The 21,431-nt window shown below is 41.0% G+C and overlaps 2 protein-coding genes across 3 annotated transcripts; one reads left to right on the plus strand and one right to left on the minus strand.

The window, feature by feature from the left end:
- Positions 1 to 837: 837 nt before the first annotated feature.
- Positions 838 to 3,408, minus strand: arf6b (ADP-ribosylation factor 6b). Its single transcript, XM_070920019.1, has 2 exons — positions 3,294 to 3,408; positions 838 to 3,043 (listed from the first exon to the last, which is right to left on the minus strand). Exon 2 carries the CDS (start codon positions 2,385 to 2,387, stop codon positions 1,860 to 1,862), a length of 528 nt encoding a protein of 175 aa, XP_070776120.1. The 5' UTR covers positions 2,388 to 3,043; positions 3,294 to 3,408; the 3' UTR covers positions 838 to 1,859.
- A 3,495-nt stretch (positions 3,409 to 6,903) lies between these two features.
- aspg (asparaginase homolog (S. cerevisiae)) lies at positions 6,904 to 21,301 on the plus strand. 2 transcript variants are annotated; one of them, XM_070920301.1, is made up of 18 exons: positions 6,904 to 7,153; positions 8,636 to 8,762; positions 9,533 to 9,568; positions 11,644 to 11,755; positions 11,934 to 12,059; positions 12,153 to 12,236; positions 13,040 to 13,166; positions 13,267 to 13,379; positions 14,611 to 14,796; positions 14,887 to 15,000; positions 15,148 to 15,267; positions 15,451 to 15,546; positions 16,331 to 16,494; positions 17,825 to 17,911; positions 18,424 to 18,523; positions 18,612 to 18,677; positions 18,787 to 18,825; positions 19,942 to 21,301. In XM_070920301.1, exons 1-18 carry the CDS (start codon positions 6,904 to 6,906, stop codon positions 19,981 to 19,983), a joined length of 1,989 nt encoding a protein of 662 aa, XP_070776402.1. In that variant the 3' UTR covers positions 19,984 to 21,301. The 2 variants fall into 2 exon arrangements, with proteins under 2 accessions (XP_070776402.1, XP_070776403.1); XM_070920302.1 differs by lacking the exons at positions 9,533 to 9,568; positions 18,612 to 18,677; positions 18,787 to 18,825 and having other exon boundaries at positions 7,104 to 7,153.
- Positions 21,302 to 21,431: the final 130 nt, after the last annotated feature.

A 21,431-nucleotide genomic window follows, 5' to 3' on the forward strand; every position in this document is an offset into this window, starting at 1 on the left:
TAGTTGTAGTGTTCTCGTTATTACACACTTCTTATGCTCATGATTACATGGAAAGAGTACAATGCATGGTTGTGAGTGGCTCCTTGTTTAGAAAAGTGCCGTAAATTGTCTCATTAGCAGCTGGGATCTCTTCACAGGTTATTCATATACATGATACACATCATATCTACTGGTAAACTGTCGTGTCACTAAAGAAATCACAGAAAAGCATTACTCAAGGATTTTTTTTTTAACCTTTATACATTTCCTTCTTATTTCTCAACACCAGCCCTGCATTAGTCAACTTGAACGGACACCATTCTCACTGAATAAAACCAACTGAGACTCGCTTTTTCATACCAGTCCCAACCAAAAGCAAACTCAGGAAGTTACAGCTGACAAGCTCAGCATCAACTCAACTATGGCTCACAACCAACATGCAACGTTGAAAAAGAATTCACAATTCAGCTGTATATCTCCGCTGCCCCTCCAACTCTCATGCAAACTATCATGTGGCTCTGTTGTTGTTCCAAAAAGACCAGCAGTTGGACTTCCTGTTTTGCACATTTTCCCATTTACTGGCGAGGGAACTGAGGCCAGTGACTTAGTCTGAGGGTGGACATAAACCATTTATGAAGAATGTGCCCAACAGCACTTAAACCCAGGAGAATTTTAACACTGCAGACTTCTACTTTGAACTATAAGCATTCTTGAAACGTTCCAAGTTTTTTTAAAATCTGTCTAAGATCTGCTACTTAGGTTTCGCTAAAACCTAAAATGGTTTGATTACTCACAAGCCTAATCATGCACACTACCTTTAATCCCTGAACAAAAAAAAAAAAAACCCCAGACATAAGATTTAAAATCACTTTTTTAATAAGACATTACAATGACATTTTTCTGTACATGGTTCCCCCCAGTCAAAATAGGAGTAAGAGCTGCACCGCAGGGTGTCTTCAACATACAGCTCCCTCTGACTGCACGACAGATGGACTCTGATGTAGGGTTACTGTACTTCCGTACTCATGCTACAGATATAGGCTATCATATAATGTCCCAATACTGAGACTAATCAACTGTGGTATCAGATTGAGAGAGCTCAGAGCTGAATGACATTCCTTTGGAAAGATTGAGTCGACTGACTACCTGTTACCCAAAATTAAAAATGCATCCCAACAAGCATGTTTAAGAGTTACTGGAGGCCTATTTGTTGAATATTCAGCACAATTAGGTATCAAGACATGACACAAAAGGTCAATCAGTAAACTATATAGCCCACATAAGGGGATTGGGATGGGTAACAAAACATGTCTGTAGTATTTTTTTTCTCTCTCTGATGACAATGAAATGTAAGCAAAGGTGAAAATTTTCATTTTCCATTGAGAAGAAATACTTTTCATCACAGTACTGTGTTAAGACAAATGTCAAAGTCCTTCACGTAGGCTACATGAAATTAAAGTTCCCACCTTAGAAGAAAAAAAGAAAAGGTCCAAGTTCAATGCAACAGAGACTGAAGCACCTTGAAACAAGCTTTAGTCCAAGAATGAAGATAAAAACTTCAGCTTCATTAGAAAAATTATACAAAACAGGGAAAAGAATAGGCAAAGACGGTGATCTCTGTGGCTTCAACATTAGGACCAATTAATTCAATATTCATCAAGCAAGCCCCAAAATAATGAATGTGATATAGGCCTGCTACAGAGTACAAGCAAACTTTAAGCCAGCAAACCCAGTTAAAGATAAATTAGTCGTGGGGAAAACGCAGTATTAAAAATAAATGGGAGATAATCAACTTTTTCTTAACCATACTCATTTTGAGAAGTTATTTGTTACTTGCAACGTTATTATAGTTTTGACCTAAAACAGTCTGCACTCAATCATTAAGATTTGTAATTTGAGGTTAGCCATGTCAAGCCCTCATACAGTCCATCACCTGTGGTCGCACAGGAGGGCTGAACATACCAATTCCTATCTCTGATGCGGGTCAATCCGAGCTTCTCTTGGATTTCATGAGGCTTCATGGCATCCGGAAGGTCTTGCTTATTGGCGAATATCAAGATGATGGCATCCCTCATTTCTCGGTCATTGATGATGCGGTGAAGTTCCTGCCTTGCCTCGTCGATCCGATCCCTGTCCGCGCAATCCACCACGAAAATTAACCCTTGGGTGCCTGTATAGTAGTGTCGCCACAGAGGACGAATCTTATCTTGGCCCCCAACATCCCAGACGTTGAACTTGACATTTTTGTAGGTGACAGTCTCCACATTGAAGCCGACTGTGGGGATTGTGGTGACAGACTGTCCGAGTTTCAGTTTGTAAAGGATTGTTGTCTTTCCAGCAGCATCAAGTCCAAGCATTAATATTCTCATCTCCTTGTTGCCAAATATTTTTGAGAGCACTTTCCCCATTTTGAACTCTTGTGCATAAATACTTTGTTCCTAACGAGAGAAATGATACCGTGCTGATGATGATTCACGTTGACTGTAGCTTCAATTTATGGGCTTACTTGTGAAAACATGACTCAGTGAAGAGCATATGGTGGGGGGGGGGGGGGGTGTGAGTCAAAAATGCACACTCATGTTAAAACCTATCAAACAGTACTTTTTACTTGAGTCTGTGCGTCCAGTGAAGTGCTGGGACATTTATGTTCAGAGTATCACAATGTTTGCAAGGCCTGTACACAACATGGCACGCTTACACTAAGAACTTGGCAGCAGCTGTTGCAGGACGTTCATTTTGTTGCCCAAATCAACATTAAGCTGCCTGACAAAGAGAGGCCGTGGCGATTAAAAACTGCAGAGAGCAAACACGGTGTGTATGTAATGCCCTGAAAAAGCCGCGGTACTTGAAAATTCCTTCTGGTGTTTGTGTCTGGCGGTCCTCCTCATCGGGTGCGCCCTTGTTCTCTTCACGGCTACCGGAGGAGAAAAAAAGGCAGCTTTCTGCGGCTAGTCCATCAAGCGTCGCGCCGGGTAACTTCACCGTGCTGGAAGGGACGTGTTCAACAAAAACCCTCGGTGACTCAGCAACACATGTATCCACTCATGAAACTCCACTTGTCCCCCTGAAAGCAGAATTAGGAGGAGGGTCAGACACGCCAAATTAGCAAGCTACCGCTCATGGCTGCTAAAGAAGCCTAGCCAGCTAACATTAACTAGCTTGTTGCCTAGCAAGCTAGCCTTGAGCTAGCTAGATAACGGTAGTTAGCTGTTGCAAACTAATCATATTTGAATACAAAATACGTGCGACAGTGACACAATGTTTGGCCCACATCTTCCTGAATAGAACACTTAATTGAAATATAAGTTATTTACCTCCTATCTCCCCCTCCTGTCTCGATAAATACACCCAGCTCTCGTCTTTCTCCTTTAAGTCGAGCTGGTCGCAGTGCTGCTACACCGGAAAGGTGTGGAGCTGCATTAACCGCCACTTCCTCCCGTCTACTTCATTCAGTTGCTGCTTCCTAGTACAGCTCTTACTGTCTGGGTCATCCACGACTCACAAGGAGAAACAATGAAATACTTAAACTGACATTAAATAAAATGTAACGTTAGTTTCTCCCTTGTACACCATGTATCGAGTTATTAGTTAACGTATACTTATATACATACTTAACAGCAACTCATGTTTGAACGTAACGTTATGCTTTATTCTAAACTGTGCCCACTAAAGAGTTAGTCTTTCCTTTTAGATTTCTTTGGAATGAACACGTTAAATACATTTTTAGTTACATATTTATGGAAATATATGTCATAATGTGTAATATTTTCAGTATTAATGTTTTCATCTGATTAAGGTAGTGACTCTATGTGAAGGATAACATCACCCCCTTGTGGCAGTTATAGGAGTTACAGGTCACATACGGTATGATTGCCAATCATTTGATGCATTTACTTTTTACAGTCCTCCGTCCTCCGTCCTCCTCAACTCATATTTAACAAACCATTGTCCTGTCAGCTCTGTTGTCAACATATAAGCGTGTGGATAAAAGCAATATCTGGCATTCAATGTCTGCAAACACTAATGAACTCTAGCAGCCATCCGCTGTGCCCCATTGTTGTTTTTATTAATTAAAGTTCACTTCCAGTTAAAAAAAACAACTAATTTGGTCATATTCTTTCATTGTTAAATGTTTGATGATCTGTAATCAGCATTTTAATTTTCTAACTTGTTTAGGTCGAGCCAATTCTAACTAGGCTACATTAGCTGGTGAATACAACAATTGATATAATAATGAGTAAGTAACCTACAATATTTCCTTGTGAAAAGTAGAAGAGTTAAAAGAAAAACGTCTCAGAAGATTAAACTAGTCAAGGCTGTTTTTTCACGTTTCATTCATCTATTTAACTGATAGAATATATTTTATATGTAAACGTCATCACTCATTTAACTGCATGTATGTCTCACAGTTTCCCACACACCCAAGATACTGACAAATGACAAGAGTTTTTTCTCTGTTGATGTAGCGTCTTCCACGTAGGTACAACATCAAATCTGAAGCGTGCCGCGCCAAGGCGCAGTGCCATTACACACAGTAATCCAGTTAACCTATTAACACCAAACTGCTCCAAAATAACCACATAAACGTGTGTGCTTCTGTGTCTTTGTTCTGCATACATCAGACCGTTCGTTCATAGGCAATGTTGGTATTGTCACGTTTTTCTTGCGTGATATCCTGACAGCACAACATGTTATTTCTTCTACAGAATCACATTTTCATTAATAATCAACTCAGTGACATTGTCTATAACAGACAAGTCTAATGAATTATCATTATCATGTCATACACAAAGGCCTATAAAAGCATGAATCACTTACAGAAAAGATAACCGAATGAGTCAATGGTCAACCTCCCGCCACAAAAACAGTTTCTTCCCCTCTGCAGTCAACCTGACAAACACGGCCAAAGTCTTGCACTGATCCCCCCCCTCCCAACACAAACAAAAGTTATATGTTATATTAACGTATACCGCCCCTGTCCCCCCTGGGTTACATTAACGCACGCACCCCCTACTGGACACTTTATCTGGACACTTTATTTTGGTCACTGCACTGTTTGTTATTTATCTTATCTTATTCTTTTACCTTTATATTTTTACATGTTTGTTGTCAGCACCATCAGAAAAAATTCCTTGTAATGTATGTTACTTGGCAATAAGCAGTTTCTGATTCTGATTCTGATATCAGATCGTGTCAGCTATCCTGAAGCTACAAAATATCATTACTTTAGTCACTTCAGCATCCCCCAATACTACTATGTCCTTTACCCACCTGAGCAGTGAATAAACCCTTTGCAGGTCATTATGTCAATATGGAAACTAGCCTGGCTTTTTAAAAATAGGGGTTTCTTAATATCTCAGCTAACATCTAATATCTCAGGATTATTCGAGAAAGACTTGTCTGGCAAAGGCACCCCTTAAATTTCGGTGCTGGGTATGTCAGTGACATATTATAAAGAGAGGACGACCACACACTTAGCTCCAAGGATTATATTGTATTACAGATGCTACAATTTGTTTTTTTGTTGTTTTGTTCACAGCAGACATTTTGACTTGTCATAGCAGAAAACGTACAATTAAAACTTCATACTGTTAACATGATTGTGTTCTATTTACTCTGTAGACACCCACACAGTTAGAACAAAATATTTATTCAGGCAAAACAGGTAAAAACACCTGTCTGGGTGAACCATGGGTTTGTAGGGGCTTTAAAATATTGTTGTTTGTATTTATTATGTCATTATATTATTCTGTTGTTGAGCCAGGGGTCTAATATATATTGCTTGTAATAACTATGAATGTAGGCACATTTCTTTGTAACCTTTACCTCTTAAAATTGCATTTTTAAGTTGAGTTATGGAGACATTTGAACATTTTTGGGAGCTTTAGTTTTTATTTTATGTCTCTTGTCGTCGATGGATGTTGATGTTTGTCTTTTTTGTCTGTTAACTTTTTTGTAATCACTGATAAGTCTACGGTCTTACTGGTTGATTATATCTCTGATTATAGAGTACCACCAGGGGATGCATGTAAAGCCGGTCTTGCCTTGAAAAGGACCAAGAGTGGTCAAAAGGTTCGTGATGCAATAAATTAATTGGAGCTTCATGTGCAGCTGTCCTCTCTTCAAAATATGGGATTTTTTATGTCATAATTTAGCCATCAAAATGTATCAGATTTCTTGTGACTTTAGGGTTTTATTCCAATAAAGTCAATATTAACAGGGGGTTTGGGCTTTTGTATGCTCTAAACATTGGGTAGTTTGTTTAGTGTTGTTTAGTGTTCCTTTAGCCCCAGGGTGCAACTGTAACAACACTCATTTACATTCTTGTCATAAATGAGGATTACAAGTTGTTGGAACGTAGATACATAATTTACAAGGATTTTTCTTGCTTTGGCACAAATAAGGGAGTGTCGTTTCAAAGTGAGAAAGTTCGGTGAACTTCTTTCAGATTTCACTCAATATTTAATTAATACTCTTCTTATCTTAAATGTCACACATGCAATAATAAGTACTGTGCAGGTACAGCTTAACTGCACAACATAAATGAGTAAGATAAACGAAAATATATAGATAGGCCAAAATATAGGTACAGTGACGTTACACTACTTTACATACACTTGAGGCCACACCCACATCACTGACGTCAGAGTGGACACTGTCGTCAGCGTTTCAAGGGCAAATTACAGAGAGGGTCGTGGCTGAGGAAGAGTCAAGTACTGTAGGCAACTTTAAACTATAATTAAAATGATGGTGCCGCCCTCTGTTAACTACATCACATGGCTACAATGGAAGCTGCTTTTCTGTATATAAGGCCGGAGAAACGGCGCCGCGTTTCAGGGTGCCTCCAGCACTTGAAGACCACCGTGTTTTGAACACTTGCAACAAGCTTTTAAAGGGGCAGCACCGGCTCACTTGCACGTCATCATGGCGGACTCCAGCTTCAACAACCTGACATCCCTTGCCCGGGCGTTGTCACAACCAAAGCTGGATCTGCTAGAATTTACTGATCTATGTCCTCCGCGAAGTACTCAGCTTCATCCGTGCCGAAGGAGAAAGCTGACAAGCTGCAACTCGATTGAGTCCATTGAGCCGGCGACGTCACCCTCCGCCGCCGAGGCGCGAGTTCTGGTTATCAACACCGGAGGAACCATCGGCATGACGCTTCATGATAACGGTAACTAACTGAACTCGATGTCATAGGTTTTCTGTCCTGAAACTGCAGTGTGATAGCTCGCCAGCTCAACAGGTAGCTTGTTTGGCGCATGCGGTTCTTATGTTACTGTGAGTATGGGGCATGGCGTAAGCCCGGCGTGACAACAGCAGCAAGTGCGTCCTAAAATAGTCCCGCAAACAGCTTAACTACACAGCAGAAGGTGGCTTATGACCGTTAGCAAGGGAATTGAAACTACATTGGCGTACACATGAGCAAACTGCCCCCCTTGACTGCCAAATGTTAAATTGACCATTATTTCAGTGATGACCAGAACCAGCACATTTAGCTTTAATAGGAAACCCACACTGGAGACAGCCAACTAAAATGTAATGAAGTTTGTAAATCTCTGCGGAAGGCAATGCTAAATACACACGATCACAGATTCCTTCAATGAATAACCAGATGTTGACATGAGGTATTGGGCAACATCTGGAGCATGTCGAGGGAAAATAACACTCCAGCTCCAGGTTCAAACGAGAACAAGACTTCTCCATCGATGTTTGACTTCCTGTATTAAAAGACATTCTCTCACCCCATAAAGCAGCATTGTTTTGATAATGCTGCATAACAGAATATTATTGTTACTGTAGGCTGGTCTCTAAATCTGCTTAAATGGCCTGAAGCTGAGTCCCACTTTTCACTGAGTCTCTCACTTTTGTCATGTCAAAAGACACTGGCATCATCCATTTTTAGCCAGCGGTGGCCATCAGTCATTCAGTCTGCCAGGTTGGCACTTCAGTTCAGAATGAAATATCTTGGCAACTGCTTGTCATGGAATTTGGAAATGACATGAACAAACCTGAAGTTAAAATGTTGAAGTTAAAACATGAGTTGAGTCTACTTTGGACCTTTTGATATATGTTTACTTTGTGTGTTCTAGGGTTATGATACGACCATTTTCCCCTTTACTGTTACTCTTAATAAAGTCTTCATATCTGTCTGATTTATGAAGGTAGCTTTCTTGACGTCTTCTGGGCTTATGATCATATGGCTGCCACGTGTCGTCTCTCTGAAACTGCTGTGAAGAATTTCTGCTGGCATTTATTCAGAGTGCACAGAGCCACAGCTCTTCTACAGTAGCAGTGGTCACTTTTTTATTATAGATTTTAGAAATGTGCTTAGTTCAATAGTCCAAACAACTCTTAACTCAGTGTATGTAAGAATCATAATGTAAACAATGACTTTGAGGGCCTAGAGACAGAGAGTGAGATTGTGAGGCAAATTGTTATTTGTGAAATTGCGCTATATAAATAAATTTGACTTGACTTCACATTTCTTATATTCACCACTAGGGTTCAGTATGAGGCTGCTGTCTGTTGTTGAGATGATTGGAAATCCCCCGTACAGTTCTTCTAAATTGTTACTGATCAGCAGTAATCCCACAGAGAGAAAGCTATGAAATATTACAATAACCCACCTTTTTTCTATTTCTGTAACCCACAGTGCTTGCCCCAAAAGCCAATGCTTTTGTGAAGAGTCTGCGCAAGTTGCCCATCCTACACGATGAGACATATGCCCAGCAGACCAGCCTGTATGACTACTATGGATCTGAGAACACCCTGGTCCTGCCGTAAGTGCACCCAGAATTCCTCCCTGCTCAGTCAGCACACAACTATAACTTAATTTCAAAAAATTACAATGACCTATGTTCTGCTAGTCACACTCGTATGCTCTTGTCTACAGAGGGTAAGGATTCATGCTCTGACTGTATTTGTACTATCTTACACTTTATAAATTGATATGCGTTTATTTTTTTCCTTTCAGAGTGTTTAATCAATATTTAAAGTAAAATGTAATTATCTGGAAGATTATCATGTAAAGTCAGTGGTGGCAGCAAGTACTTGTATGAAAATCAGTGTACAGTTACAACAAAGGTGATTGTCATTTGCAAATCCTAAATGTTAATCACTTATATTGCACTTAAGATTGCCATGCAGTGTGTTCTTCATTTTCCTTATACTATTACTGTACAATATAATATAATGTAAAATTTTACACTTCATCTAATGTATAGTTATTGTCCTAGAGAGCGAAACCAGGCCTAAATCATATTGTTTCCATCGTGAGGAGAATGAAATTATATATATATGCTTGTTAGAACTTTTTACAAGGTACGTTGGTTGTATAGGCTAAATCATGTTAGAACTGATGAACACCACATCTTGTAATCATGACTATTGTTCATGGAGTACAGTTGGTATTATGGTCTTCATACAGTGCAAGATACATTTCATACTGTATCCGAAAAAGCAGAGACTGAATGGAAACAACTCACTCTCCTCCTAAGAATAGACCAGTAATGGTTTTAATGACTCCAAACTGCTTTTGTTGCTCTAACAGAAAGCCAACGCCCCACTCTGACCTTCTATTTCACGGGTACTGTAGCACTGGTAGTATTCTGTGTGCCTTCACTGTGCTTGAGAGTGGTTTGATGTGTCTGCTTTCCTCAAGACTGAATGTCAGGGTGTGCTTGCCCTGCAGGAAATGCATGCCGACGTGGCCTTTGGCAATAGGAGAAAATACCAGGAAGGATACAGGAGCACGGAGCTGTGGATTGCCTGAAGTATTTTTGTGTCTCTTTCTCTGCACCTGCTAATGTCGCCTCTGTCAGCAACAAGCCGGCTACTTTAATGTGTAGCCCAGCTGAGATAACCTAATGTTTCTTGGAGGTTTAGTTTGTGAAAAGCTGCTGTTGGTCTTCTGGGAAAAACGAGGCTGACCTGCTCTGTTGTATGTTTGGTCCATGTTGTCTTGATGCCTGGTGTATGTGCTGTGGAGCAGTGAGAGGCCTCCCAGCTGATCCACAGCCTCTGTAGGGTCTTCATTGTCAGTGATAGTGGGGGTGCCTCTTCCAGACATGTACCCATACTCATTTCCATACCCCCCCCCCCACGGTGGTAGACGGTCGCTGAGGGCATGTGAGCAGCTTGTTTTACTGTCTTCAACCTCACATTCATAGTTCAGAAACTACACAAGAGCTCCCTGTTTGTTAATTAGCTGCTTTGTAAATGTCTTAAAATATTAGCAGTCAGTTTGTTTGGACTAATATTAAACCGTTGCTAACATAATATTAATATTTACTTTTCAACATGAATATGTGAGCATGCTTTCATTAAATGTCCTATGATCTTTTTTAGGTGATCATACTTTAATATTTGCTCATCCTTGAGTTGGCATGGTGCTAATATCAACTGAAGTGGGCTCATGCAAGTCTAATGGGCATACTGTTGATAGTATGCCCAACTTATGTTGAAGGAGGGAATTAGTTTATTGATTTATTGAAAGGCTTTATTCATGCCACAAGGCCGCTTCCCCACCTCCAGTCTTCTTCCACTTCTTGAGTCCCCAATCATACAGACATACAGACACATATACACACATACACACACAAGCATTCATTATTCTTAGGCTATGAGGCATCTTAGCATGGGTATGCTAATGTGTAGCTTTGCTACACCTTAGGGTACACTGCCAGATAGTTGAATAATTGGTGATTTGAATAGTGTTTTCTTGTGGCACTTTGGCTTCACGATTATCAACAACATATGTTCTGGGGTTGTGTGTGGACTTAAGGCTAATTAGGAGAGTGTCTGTAGGACCCCTGGTTGGGTGGACTGGGGCTTGCTTGCTCTTTCCCCTGCTGTTCCATTCAGCTCCTATCTCCATGCCATGAGGCTACCTTATGATAATGTGGGGGGTGTCCCACCCTGTTTCTTTAAAGGGGAGATTAAAAAGAAAATCTTTCCATGGCTGTTTAGCCAGTCACGCTGCCTTATACAAAGTGTCGCAGGTGGGGCAGTGGGACGCCCGAGTTAAACTGCACTTCGAGGCAACATAAATATGTATATGTGCAGGCTTCCTCCCTTGTAATTGGAATGAAAAAGAAACAGGCATTTGCTCTAACCTGAAATGACACACCACAACCCTCAAGATATGTCAAATCAGCCACCTTATGTCCCTCAGCTTCGCCCTTATTTACAATACACAGTGGTAGAGCTCCTCAGAACATTAGGACTCGACAGTGGAAAGGAAAAATGTCTCATTTTAAAGTGCTACTCTCTCTAACAGTATGCCTGTCTTGCCCCTCCCTTTTACACTGAAACAGGTTTTGGCATCCTGCTGCTGAGACAGAAGGCCCGGCTAAATAGACTTTGTCTTGCTTCATAAATTCAGCTTGGTTTTTAGCATTCCCCTATCCTACTTCTCACATTTAACCAGAACTTGATCCAACTTTGTTAAATGAGCACAATGAAGACTTACAATCATTTGTCACAGTGAAGATAATAATCATTTGTTTAACCATGTGTCCTTTATGTGTTTTGGAATGAACGTGTGAACTAATAAAGACTGAAACCACTGACTCATTTTGGCCTATTTTGGTTTTTGTATGTATGATAATTACATTTGTGTATGTAATGACAGAAACTCATAGATGCTTCTCTCTCTTCCAGGCTGAGTAAAGACAATAAGAGGATAGTCTACACTATCTTAGAGTACAATCCTTTGCTGGACTCCTCCAATATGACCACAGATGACTGGGGAAGAATTGGAAAGGACATTGAGGTACTTGCTGCTGGATCCAGTTAATCTTTTCAAAGCTAGGCATCAATTCATCCGATAATATTCATATTGGTCATACAATACAGAATATAATATGGTAGAAAAACATTATAATTGTATTTGTGTTTCCATCTAGAATGATCCACATTATGTGGTCTTTTATTTTCTTGTCTGACTCCAGAAAAACTACGAAAACTTTGATGGATTTGTGATCCTTCATGGCACAGACACTATGGCTTACACAGCCTCTGCCCTGTCCTTCATGTGTGAACATTTGGGCAAACCAATCGTTCTCACCGGCTCGCAGGTAAGAACGACTGTCTCCTATCAAACAGCAAATGTATCTGTAGCATTTCAAGTATTAAATGCCTTTTTAAGATAAGCCACATTCTGTCTTCAGGTGCCTATCTATGAGATGAGGAATGATGGCAGAGGCAACCTGCTGGGGGCGCTGCTGATTGCTGGCCAGTTTCTCATTCCTGAGGTGAGGAAATGGAGATGGGACATAAATGCTACTCGCCCACATGATATTAGATTATCAGAGAAATTTGGCAGCCTCAAATAAGGAACATTAAGAATAGCTGTATTTGTGAATGTGAGGGAGAAACTGAGTAAATATGAGACACTAGGTGATATCAGTAGTGGCTTCCTTTCGTGAGGTCAACTGAGGGGAAATTTGTTTTGCAGCCAAGTAAAACATAGCACACATAGAGACTTAGAGGCACACAGTCTAAGGTACATAAAACATGAATACATCAAGTGGCAAAAAGAAACCTAGAGTATGTTTAGCCGTCGGCAAAAAAATCATCTGCCCCCAGTCGTTAAAGGGGAAACTAATCATCAGCTGAGCCATCATTATAAATATTTTATATATGGGGTTGATAAATGATAAATTGAATGAATTCTAAGTCAACTGATGAATGAAAAGAAATAATTCTATAATATTATAAATCTGTGCTTTCATTAATGTCTTGAGAAAATGCGCAGTGTTTTGCAACGACAGGTGTCAACACTGTTTAACAAACACTCTCCTGAACAACAGTGTTTCACAACACTGAACAACAATTACCAGAACAGGAAGAACGCTGAAAAGTATTATCTATGTCTGTCTATGTTGATATGGTGGTATGTTTTCATTGACAGGAGTTATAGTGATAAAACAATTCTATCTTTTAGATGTGCGTATGCAGGTTTCCGTGTGCCTGTTAAGTCCTGCGGTGTTAAAGGGATTTTGTCTTAGAAGAAGAGCAAATGTTGTGTGTTAAATATATCTTTGTCTCCATTCAGGTGTGCCTGTATTTCTACAACAAACTCTACAGAGGGAACCGTGTGACCAAGGTGGATGCTGGGAGTTTCAACGCATTCTCCTCTCCTAACTTGGCTCCTCTGGCCACTGCTGAAGTGGATATTACAAGTAAGCCAGTGTATTAATGGGTCTGTCATTTTTCTTCAGATGTCCACAAGAGTCTTATTGTTATATCTTTTATATCTGTTTTCTCCATCTTTTCCTTCAGTCAACTGGGACACAGTGTGGAGGGCAAACACCACAGCAAAGTTTCAAGTCTGCACCGAGCTGAACAGGAATGTAGGCCTGCTCAGGCTGTTCCCAGGAATCACTGCTGCTACTGTAAGTCGCTCAGAACTGGACCAGAGATGTTTTTTTGTCTCTGTCACAGTCACCAGAGGTTACTTGTCGTCCTTAGTCTTTGGTTAATGTGACGCACAACAGAATAATTAATAGGTGTATTTTCTCTTTGGGAAATTATTCAGCAGGACGTTTGATGTATTGCTTCTTGCACAAACTTGACTGACATGTCCAGACTGAAAGGAATCACATGACAGATCACTCGCTGTTATTATCTGATGCCATTCCATTAGTTATGGCTAATTACACGGTTTCAAATCAAGTTATATTTAGTCTAATGATGGAAAAAAGTCTCAGAAATTTAACAAGCATGGTGCAAATCTTTAAGCCAAGAATGTTTTTCCTTCTGAGTGCATTAATGTGTAATTAAAGATATGTTCTTCAAAGGTAAGTGACTGCTCAAAAGTGTTGTTTTGTCTAACTGCAATAAAATATAGTTAACTTTAATTTAATTGTGCTATTACCCGTCTTCCGTTACCTTCCTGATCATGTAAACTGCCATCAAAGCTCAGCCCAGAGAAAGATGAGAAGGAGTTATGGGCCATGACCAATCACCCTGTAAAGAGGGGAGGATTGGCAACGAAACTGTAACATTTAGCTGCACCTCCCCCTGCAGAGGCTGCTGGGAGAGTGACTTTACTGTCTCAATCTGCTCCCGCTGCCCAGCTCGGCTATCAAGACTTCCTTGCAGCATTTAACTGCCTTTATGAGGCACCGCTTTGATTAGGCACCAGGCTCTCGTGTGCCCACTGCCTCTGCTGAATGAGAGCTTCATTGGTAATCTGCGTCAAACATTTCTTGTCAAACTGCTTATCACATCAGAAAAATAGTGACTGAACTTGGCACTTTTAATGTCACCTTCTCCTCACACTATATGGTAACTGCCTTGGTCTTGCCAAGTGACTTTATGCTTGCTAACACCTTCAGATTAATTGCTCTCCTTTCTGCCATTTCAGTCATCTGCCATGGCTAATGATGTGGTATAGGGCCTCCTGGTGCCAGCCAACCAATGACTGAGATACTGGTTGCATAGACAGCTCCAGATGGGCTTTTAGGAGAGTGGATGGACTCATGCATTGGAGTGAAAGATGCTGCAGGAAAAATAACATGGAATACTAATTCCTCAATTTGATTCTGCACAGTTGAGCAGCCTGTTCAGTTGGCCGCACATGTTTGAGTTTGTAATGTGAGTCCTTGGTACGGCTGTGTCCAGGTGAGGGCTTTCCTGCAGCCGCCCATGCAAGGTGTTGTCCTGGAGACCTACGGCAGTGGAAATGCCCCCGATAACCGTCCTGACCTGTTAGAGGAGCTGAAGAAGGCCACTGACTCTGGCGTCATCATCGTCAACTGCACCCAGTGTCTGAGGGGGACTGTGTCTGCATCTTATGCCACTGGCAAGGTACGTCATGTCACCTACTAGTCGGTCACATTTTTTGACATTTTTGAGATGTAAGAATGAATCAAATCACACATTCCTGTAACTTCTCAGGTGCTGATGGATGCAGGGCTGATAGTTGGTGGAGATATGACTCCGGAGGCTGCCTTGTCAAAGCTGTCCTACGTATTGGCCAAGAAAGACCTTGATCTAGCTGCCAAGAAAAAGGTTGGTGTCTACGAGAACATGACCTCCACATAGATAATAATAATATGAGAAGAAAAATAGTGAACATGTTTGTGTGTGTGTGTGTGTGTGTGTGTGTGTGTGTGTGTGTGTGTGTGTGTGTGTGTGTGTGTGTGTGACACTGTCCAGATGATGGGTCAGAACCTGCGAGGTGAGATGAGTGCTGACTTAGCAGGAGCCAAGCTGTGTCTGAGCGACAGCCGCTTCATCCAGGTCATCGCCAAGTCTCTGAGCATCAGCTGCAAGGAGGTGAGGGCACCACCTACACACAGACTTTTCATTTTGCCTTATTTGACGACAAAGCACATTTCTGTAAAGGTTGTCATGATTAGACAAAGTTGAAAGCATATTCCAAAAACAAACAAAAAAAATTCCGTTATTACACATTCAGACAAGTAGCAGTTTTCTGATTAAAGTCTGTGGTGTCTGCAGGAGCTAGAAGCTATCCGGGATGCCCTGACCCCCCCACTGGCATGTGCTGCTGCTAAGATCGGAGACATGGAGGCCTTAGAAGCCCTAAAGGATATGGTAACCAACCCTACAATCACACATATGCACAGTTGCTAATCACTACCTGTTTTTGATTGTTAGTCAAGAACGTAATAACCCTTTCATACACACACCCTGGGATTATTATGTTTGTTTCAGTTAAAGTTGTGTACAGGGAAATGTCCTTTGGGCTTATCTTGATCATATTTGTTATGTGGGGTCAACGCACTCAGGTGAGCCTTTCACTCTCAAGGTTCACAAACAGATTTCCACGGTCCAGTGTTACAGGGGCATTGGAAACACAAAGCCAAACAAAACATGAGGCCAGACTGGTAAGGCAGGACTAGAGTTGCCCCGGCGGTCACATCTACATGTTTGTATGTGGCTTGACTGGTGTGCAGTCGCTGCTTGGCTTACCCCACCGTTTCTAAGGACACCTTTAAAGTACAATCTTTATATCCGTACATTTAAATAAAAGCTTGACAATTAAATGAAGCTCAGTGGTTGTATCTGGTTAATGAGAAATGTGCTACGTTCACACAGCAATTGTTTAATACGTTTTCCCTCACTCATTTGGTTGTTGTTTCTGTTCTACAAGTGCTGCTGATGTGTTTTTAATAGTTTAGTCTACGGCACAGATGAAAAAGCTGCATCAGGCTTAGGTCTCACAGATAATACTTATAAGTAGGATCAATACATTGCTGGTTTTGGTCTTTTCATTTTATTTCAGATTTATTGACGATAAGAAAAATATAGAATATCACTAGACCTATGCACCAGCAGGTGAAGTACACTGATGTTTTTATGCTTTCCTTTGGCACAGGGCAGCAACTTGTGTCTGGGTGACTATGATGGACGCACACCCCTACATATTGCCGCCTGTGAGGGCCACCTCAAACTGGTGGAGTACCTACTGAGTTATGGAGCAACAGTCTATGCTAAAGATCGCTATGGGGACACACCTCTGTGCAACGCTGTACGCTTCAGGTAAGGCTCGCCTCATTTTAAACAAGAAGGGCTGATGAGTTCGTTTTTATCCGTCTGTTAAAGTAATAATGTCATTTATGAAGCTGCAAACACAACATTTAAAAATCCCCTTTTGGCCATTAGCAACCATTGAGTGTTCCCTGAAAATATGTTGTTAATAGCTGCTATAGAGGGGCCTTCATTAAATGAGCTGCTGCAAGGTAGGGAATCTGGCTCTGCTGAAATGACAAGAAGGGAGCAGCGGCTGTCAGAGGGGGGTTGAAACAGGGGAACAACTCATAATGGAGTTTAAAGGCCAGGCAATCATTATAAACTAATTAGGCTAATTGTCATCTGACAGTTTAGACGGTGTTTATTTTTACCAAAGCTGTTTTTTTTTTTCTGTCATTCATTGACATTGCTGTAAATGTCTATCAGGGAAAAGCCACGTTTCAGTGTTAGTGTTTAGCCTCAGGGTGAAAACGTTGTATGTGCTGTGCCAAATGGCTGTTGTCCTATTTTAACGGTTGGCACTGCAAGTATGGACTTGTTTCCTTTTGTGACGGTAGAGGGATGCACTGGAGCGCTAAACACCTGTCGTTGCACTTCCTATGCTACAGACCTCGGCTTGCTTGGCCCTTCCTGAATGTATTTAATGAAATGACTATAAGTAATAGAACTGGACTTTTGGGTTGCTGTCAGGATGTCGGCATGTCTGACGCACTTTGAATGTCACATTTCACAGTGGATTACAGCCTGATGCCCATATAAGGACTGTTAGAGAGCATAGAGAAAGAACAAATATGGGGAGTGTCCTCTGAACCAGTCCTACCAACCTGCTCCCAGTTTCACAGATGAGAGATACTGGCTTCTTAACACTACAGGAAGTCCTTTTAATAGTACATTTGGCTCTACATACCTCTAAACAATTAAGCGTCAAATTGGACTGTTGTGTAATGTACCTTGTTACATAGCATGCTCAGCTCTTATTTGTAAACTCAGCTGCCCAGCAGTGAACAATGTCAGGCCTTTTATTTTAATGTTAATTTCCTGCCACCGCCGGTGTCAATGCAGGTAAATCCTGCGTGGGCGGTTCGTCGCGGGGGAAAAGCAACTTGTTCTTACATGCCACACTACAGTCACTGCCACGCTGACTCTGTCTATGAAAAGTTTAAAGTTTAGAATCAACGGCGTTAAATGAAAATGTTTGAAAACCACATCATATGTAAGTTGTACTTCTTAACAGGATTTATCAGGTGATGATTTCAGTATCAGCTGATATTAACTGAGTATTTATATATTACATATACAGTAATAAATACATAGCTTTATTGCATGTCCTTTAATTTAGGCACAAGAAGGTTGTGCAGCTGCTGAGAAAGACCGGAGCACACTTCTCCAGAGACAAGCTGGAGGAAGCAGGAACAGAACTATGCAGGTGAGACGCACAAACGAGCATGTCTTCAAACACTTGCACACATATACAGTCACAAACTCTCTCGGCCGCCAAGCCATCCGCAGTGACCCATCCTACATAGTTGACACAGGTACAACCAGTTGTCCCACTGTTGCACAAACTGTAGGAATGCCCCCTGGCAACATAGCTTTGGATCTGTTCTGCATCTCTAGTGTCGGCAGGTATACGCCACACTGGCTGGCCCCTGTTTTTTTTTTCACTCGAAGGGTTTTGTCAAGAGAGTTCCAATTTGCAGTTTCATGAACACGCCTTTTGTAAGGCTCGATGAGCGTGGCTTGTGTCGCTATTAAGATAAAACGAAAACATCTGTCCATCTTGAAGGCCAGCATCTTGATGTGCTTGCCCAGTTTCTGACAAGTCTCTTTACACAACAACTTGTTGTTCACCCCGTGTCTATTTGATTGTGTTAATAATACTGATTTTGGGTAAAAGGAGCCCTTTGCCCGTAATAACTATCATTTCCTGTGTTTCAGCCTGGCAGCCAGTGGTGATGTGGAGGGCCTGGAAATCTGGAGCGTTGCTGGAGCGGATCTGAATAAACCAGGCTATGATGGACAGACAGCAATTCAAGTGGTGGGTTCTAGGGACACGTATTCCACTTTAATAACACTTTTTAGACAAAAAAACCTTCTTATTCATTCTCATTCTTCACCTGTCACAGGCCAAGGCTGTTGGCAAAAAGGAGGTGGTGCAATTTTTAGTCCAACTCATGAGCAATAAATCCAAGGTAACTACTATCCTCCATTCTAGCTGCTTTATATCTCTATTTCTTAACACTCACAGCTTTGACACTGAGATTGGTATAATTCTCTGTCTATAATTCTCTCAATTGCAAGTATGATGATGGTGATGATGGTGATGATGATGATGATGAGGTAAATGATATGTAGACGTGTGTGTGCGTCCCGATATGCAAATTTCCCATATTGAGCATGAGACCCCCCTTGGCATGGCTGCTTTGGCTCCCCTTCATCTTTGTGTACATCACCTTGTGCCTAGTATCAATCCATGCATCCGTCCATTTTTATAAACTGCTTATCCTGCTCAGGGTTGTGGGTTGTGTATCCCAGCATGCATTGTACTAGAGGCAGGTTACACCCCTGGATATGTCACAGTCTATCACAGGACTAAAACACACATGTATACACAACAAACACATTCACACCTACAGGCAATTTAGAGCTGCCAATTCACCCGGCACCCGGAGGGAAACCCATGCAGACAAACATCCAACTACACACAGGAAGGGCTCAGTTGACCCTGCTGGGGTTCAAACCAAGGACCTTCTTGCTAGTGACAGTGCATATCACTAAGTACCCATGGGGCCTTTTGCATATTATAATTTAAATAACACATAAATACAATACACAGTAAACTGCATTAAAAGAGATTTCAAAAGATGGAAACAGAGTACGAGAAAAGTTGGTAATTGTTGTTGAAAAGTACATTTCTAAAAAGAAAAAATACAGAAAAGATGGTTTTTAGTTGATGTGTCATTTGGATAGTCTTTTGATCCCTTAAGTCAAAGCAAAAGTGTGCTTGCAAAAACATTACTGGTTCCAGCTTCTCAACTGTGAGGATTTTCTGATTTCTGTCATTTTCACTATTTTATTACATTTAATCGATGAATCTTTTAGTCTATAAATCTAAAAAACAATCAACAGATCAATTGATAATGAAAGTAATTGTATGTAGCAGCCCTACTACAACCACTACCTTTTGAATTGAAGCTAAGCATGCCTTTTTTTTCATCAAAACAATGTTGATAAAATCTGATCATCTTTAGCGCCTGCCCACAAATGCCTGTGAATGCTAAACCTGCTTTACACTAGGCTGACTTGTGCATATGTGTGTGTGTGTGTGTGTGTGTGTGTGTGTGTGTTTGTGTGTTTGTGCTTGAATTGTGCAAACTAGTTGTCAAGAGCACTGAAACACCTCTCACCTCCCCAGTGCTCCATATTAATCCTGTCTCTTTTTCGTCTCTGGGGCAGAACGGTGGAGTGATGTTCACCGCCCCTCCAACAGGACTGTGAGGGGACGATACGTCAAGCAATAGGAATCGTCCTCTGCTTGCGTCCACTTCCTGCCAAGCCGTCCTCTGCACGCCGCCCACCGTCCCGATGAATTTCACAGAGTTGCTCTCAGTGTGAATGTCTGCACAATGCTTGTATTCGCATACTGTTTAAAGCCAGCACTGCTTACAGTCTTTCCCTCCTAACACATTGATGGCACAACATTGTGAAACCACTGCTTTGAGCGAAACACCAGATGTATGTATATGTTTGATTGTTGCACAGTAGTATATTCATGGGGAAACGTATTACCATCCAGAATGTTCAAATGCCTTTTACTAAGTATGAACACCAGATTTGGTTATTGTCGAATCCAATCAGGGAATTAAGGGTGATTTTCACCTGAGCTTCTTTAACATGGAGATTGCTGAAACCTCCCATTACTCCTTGAACAGTGAAGGGTGGTGGTTTAATTTAAACTTTTATGCCGAAAGAGTTAAAGAACTCTGACTACTGTTACATTACTTAATAAAGAAATGCTGTCTCTTGCTATAGCAATACATACATGATATCTGGAACTGCAGGGTACACTCGCAGATTATATTTTTGTGCTTATTTCTACAGTGAGATGCTGGGAAGTATCATGTAAATTAATGAAAATAAGGTTGTGTTTTTATTATCTGGTATGTTATACAACTGTGGTGCTTGTCCATTTGGGTCTAAATCTATCTCTGCACCTGAAGCAGAGGGTTTCATTTCCGCCTGCTTAAACAGGTACTGCAAAAACCTGCAGTCACCTCTCAGACTCATCCAGCCTGTTTCATGTGCTGATTGTCGAGCTGGAAGAGTTGCATATCTCCCTATTGAAATGGAAAGGGGGAATTCAGGCTATTGTGAGCCAGATAAAGACTTAAAACTGCAACAGTTTCTGTGTTCTCTCGTGTATTTTGAATGTCCTCTTATATTCTTTGCGTCCATGATCGCAAAACAAATGTCCTGTGATTCTTGTGCAAAGAGTAAATGGTGTTAAACATTGCTACTCTTGTTTGATATAATTTACATTTTAGATCAATCTGAGAGCTATCTCAGTTTTATTTTCTTGTTTGTTTGTTTTTTTTTTACAATTTACTGTTATCATCTCTAAGGGAATCTTTTCTGATTACATGTGACTTTAAAGAAACAAACAAATTCGAAATTACTTGAAAATATGTCCTGCTGTTTCCAACGTTGTTATTGTCTCCCTGTTGTGTTCAAAATGCTGAGAAGGGTGTGTGTGTGTGTGCTCTTTGGTGGTCTGTTTCTTCTGTGGGAAAAACAGAAATAAATCTCTTGTCTCAAAGCAGTGTGTCCTGTGATTGCTACTGTGTTGCACCAAATCCTGAAAGTCGCACGAAACTGTGCACATGCTGCTCCTGGCTAAGGATTCCTGAGCAATTTCCCACTTGACACGGTTTTCTGTATGAATTAGA

This window comes from Enoplosus armatus, chromosome 15, assembly GCF_043641665.1.
Source record: "Enoplosus armatus isolate fEnoArm2 chromosome 15, fEnoArm2.hap1, whole genome shotgun sequence".
Taxonomy (NCBI): domain Eukaryota; kingdom Metazoa; phylum Chordata; class Actinopteri; order Centrarchiformes; family Enoplosidae; genus Enoplosus; species Enoplosus armatus.

What these genes read in the sequence shown, in the direction of transcription:
- arf6b (XM_070920019.1), bottom strand. Translation starts at nt 2,387, where the DNA reads ATGGGGAAAGTGCTCTCAAAAATATTTGGCAACAAGGAGATGAGAATA.
- aspg (XM_070920301.1), top strand. Translation starts at nt 6,904, where the DNA reads ATGGCGGACTCCAGCTTCAACAACCTGACATCCCTTGCCCGGGCGTTG. An exon ending in TCTGACCTTCTATTTCACGG is followed by an intron (nt 9,569 to 11,643) that starts GTACTGTAGCAC and finishes TCTCTCTTCCAG; the next exon opens with GCTGAGTAAAGACAATAAGA. An exon ending in GCAGGAACAGAACTATGCAG is followed by an intron (nt 17,912 to 18,423) that starts GTGAGACGCACA and finishes CCTGTGTTTCAG; the next exon opens with CCTGGCAGCCAGTGGTGATG.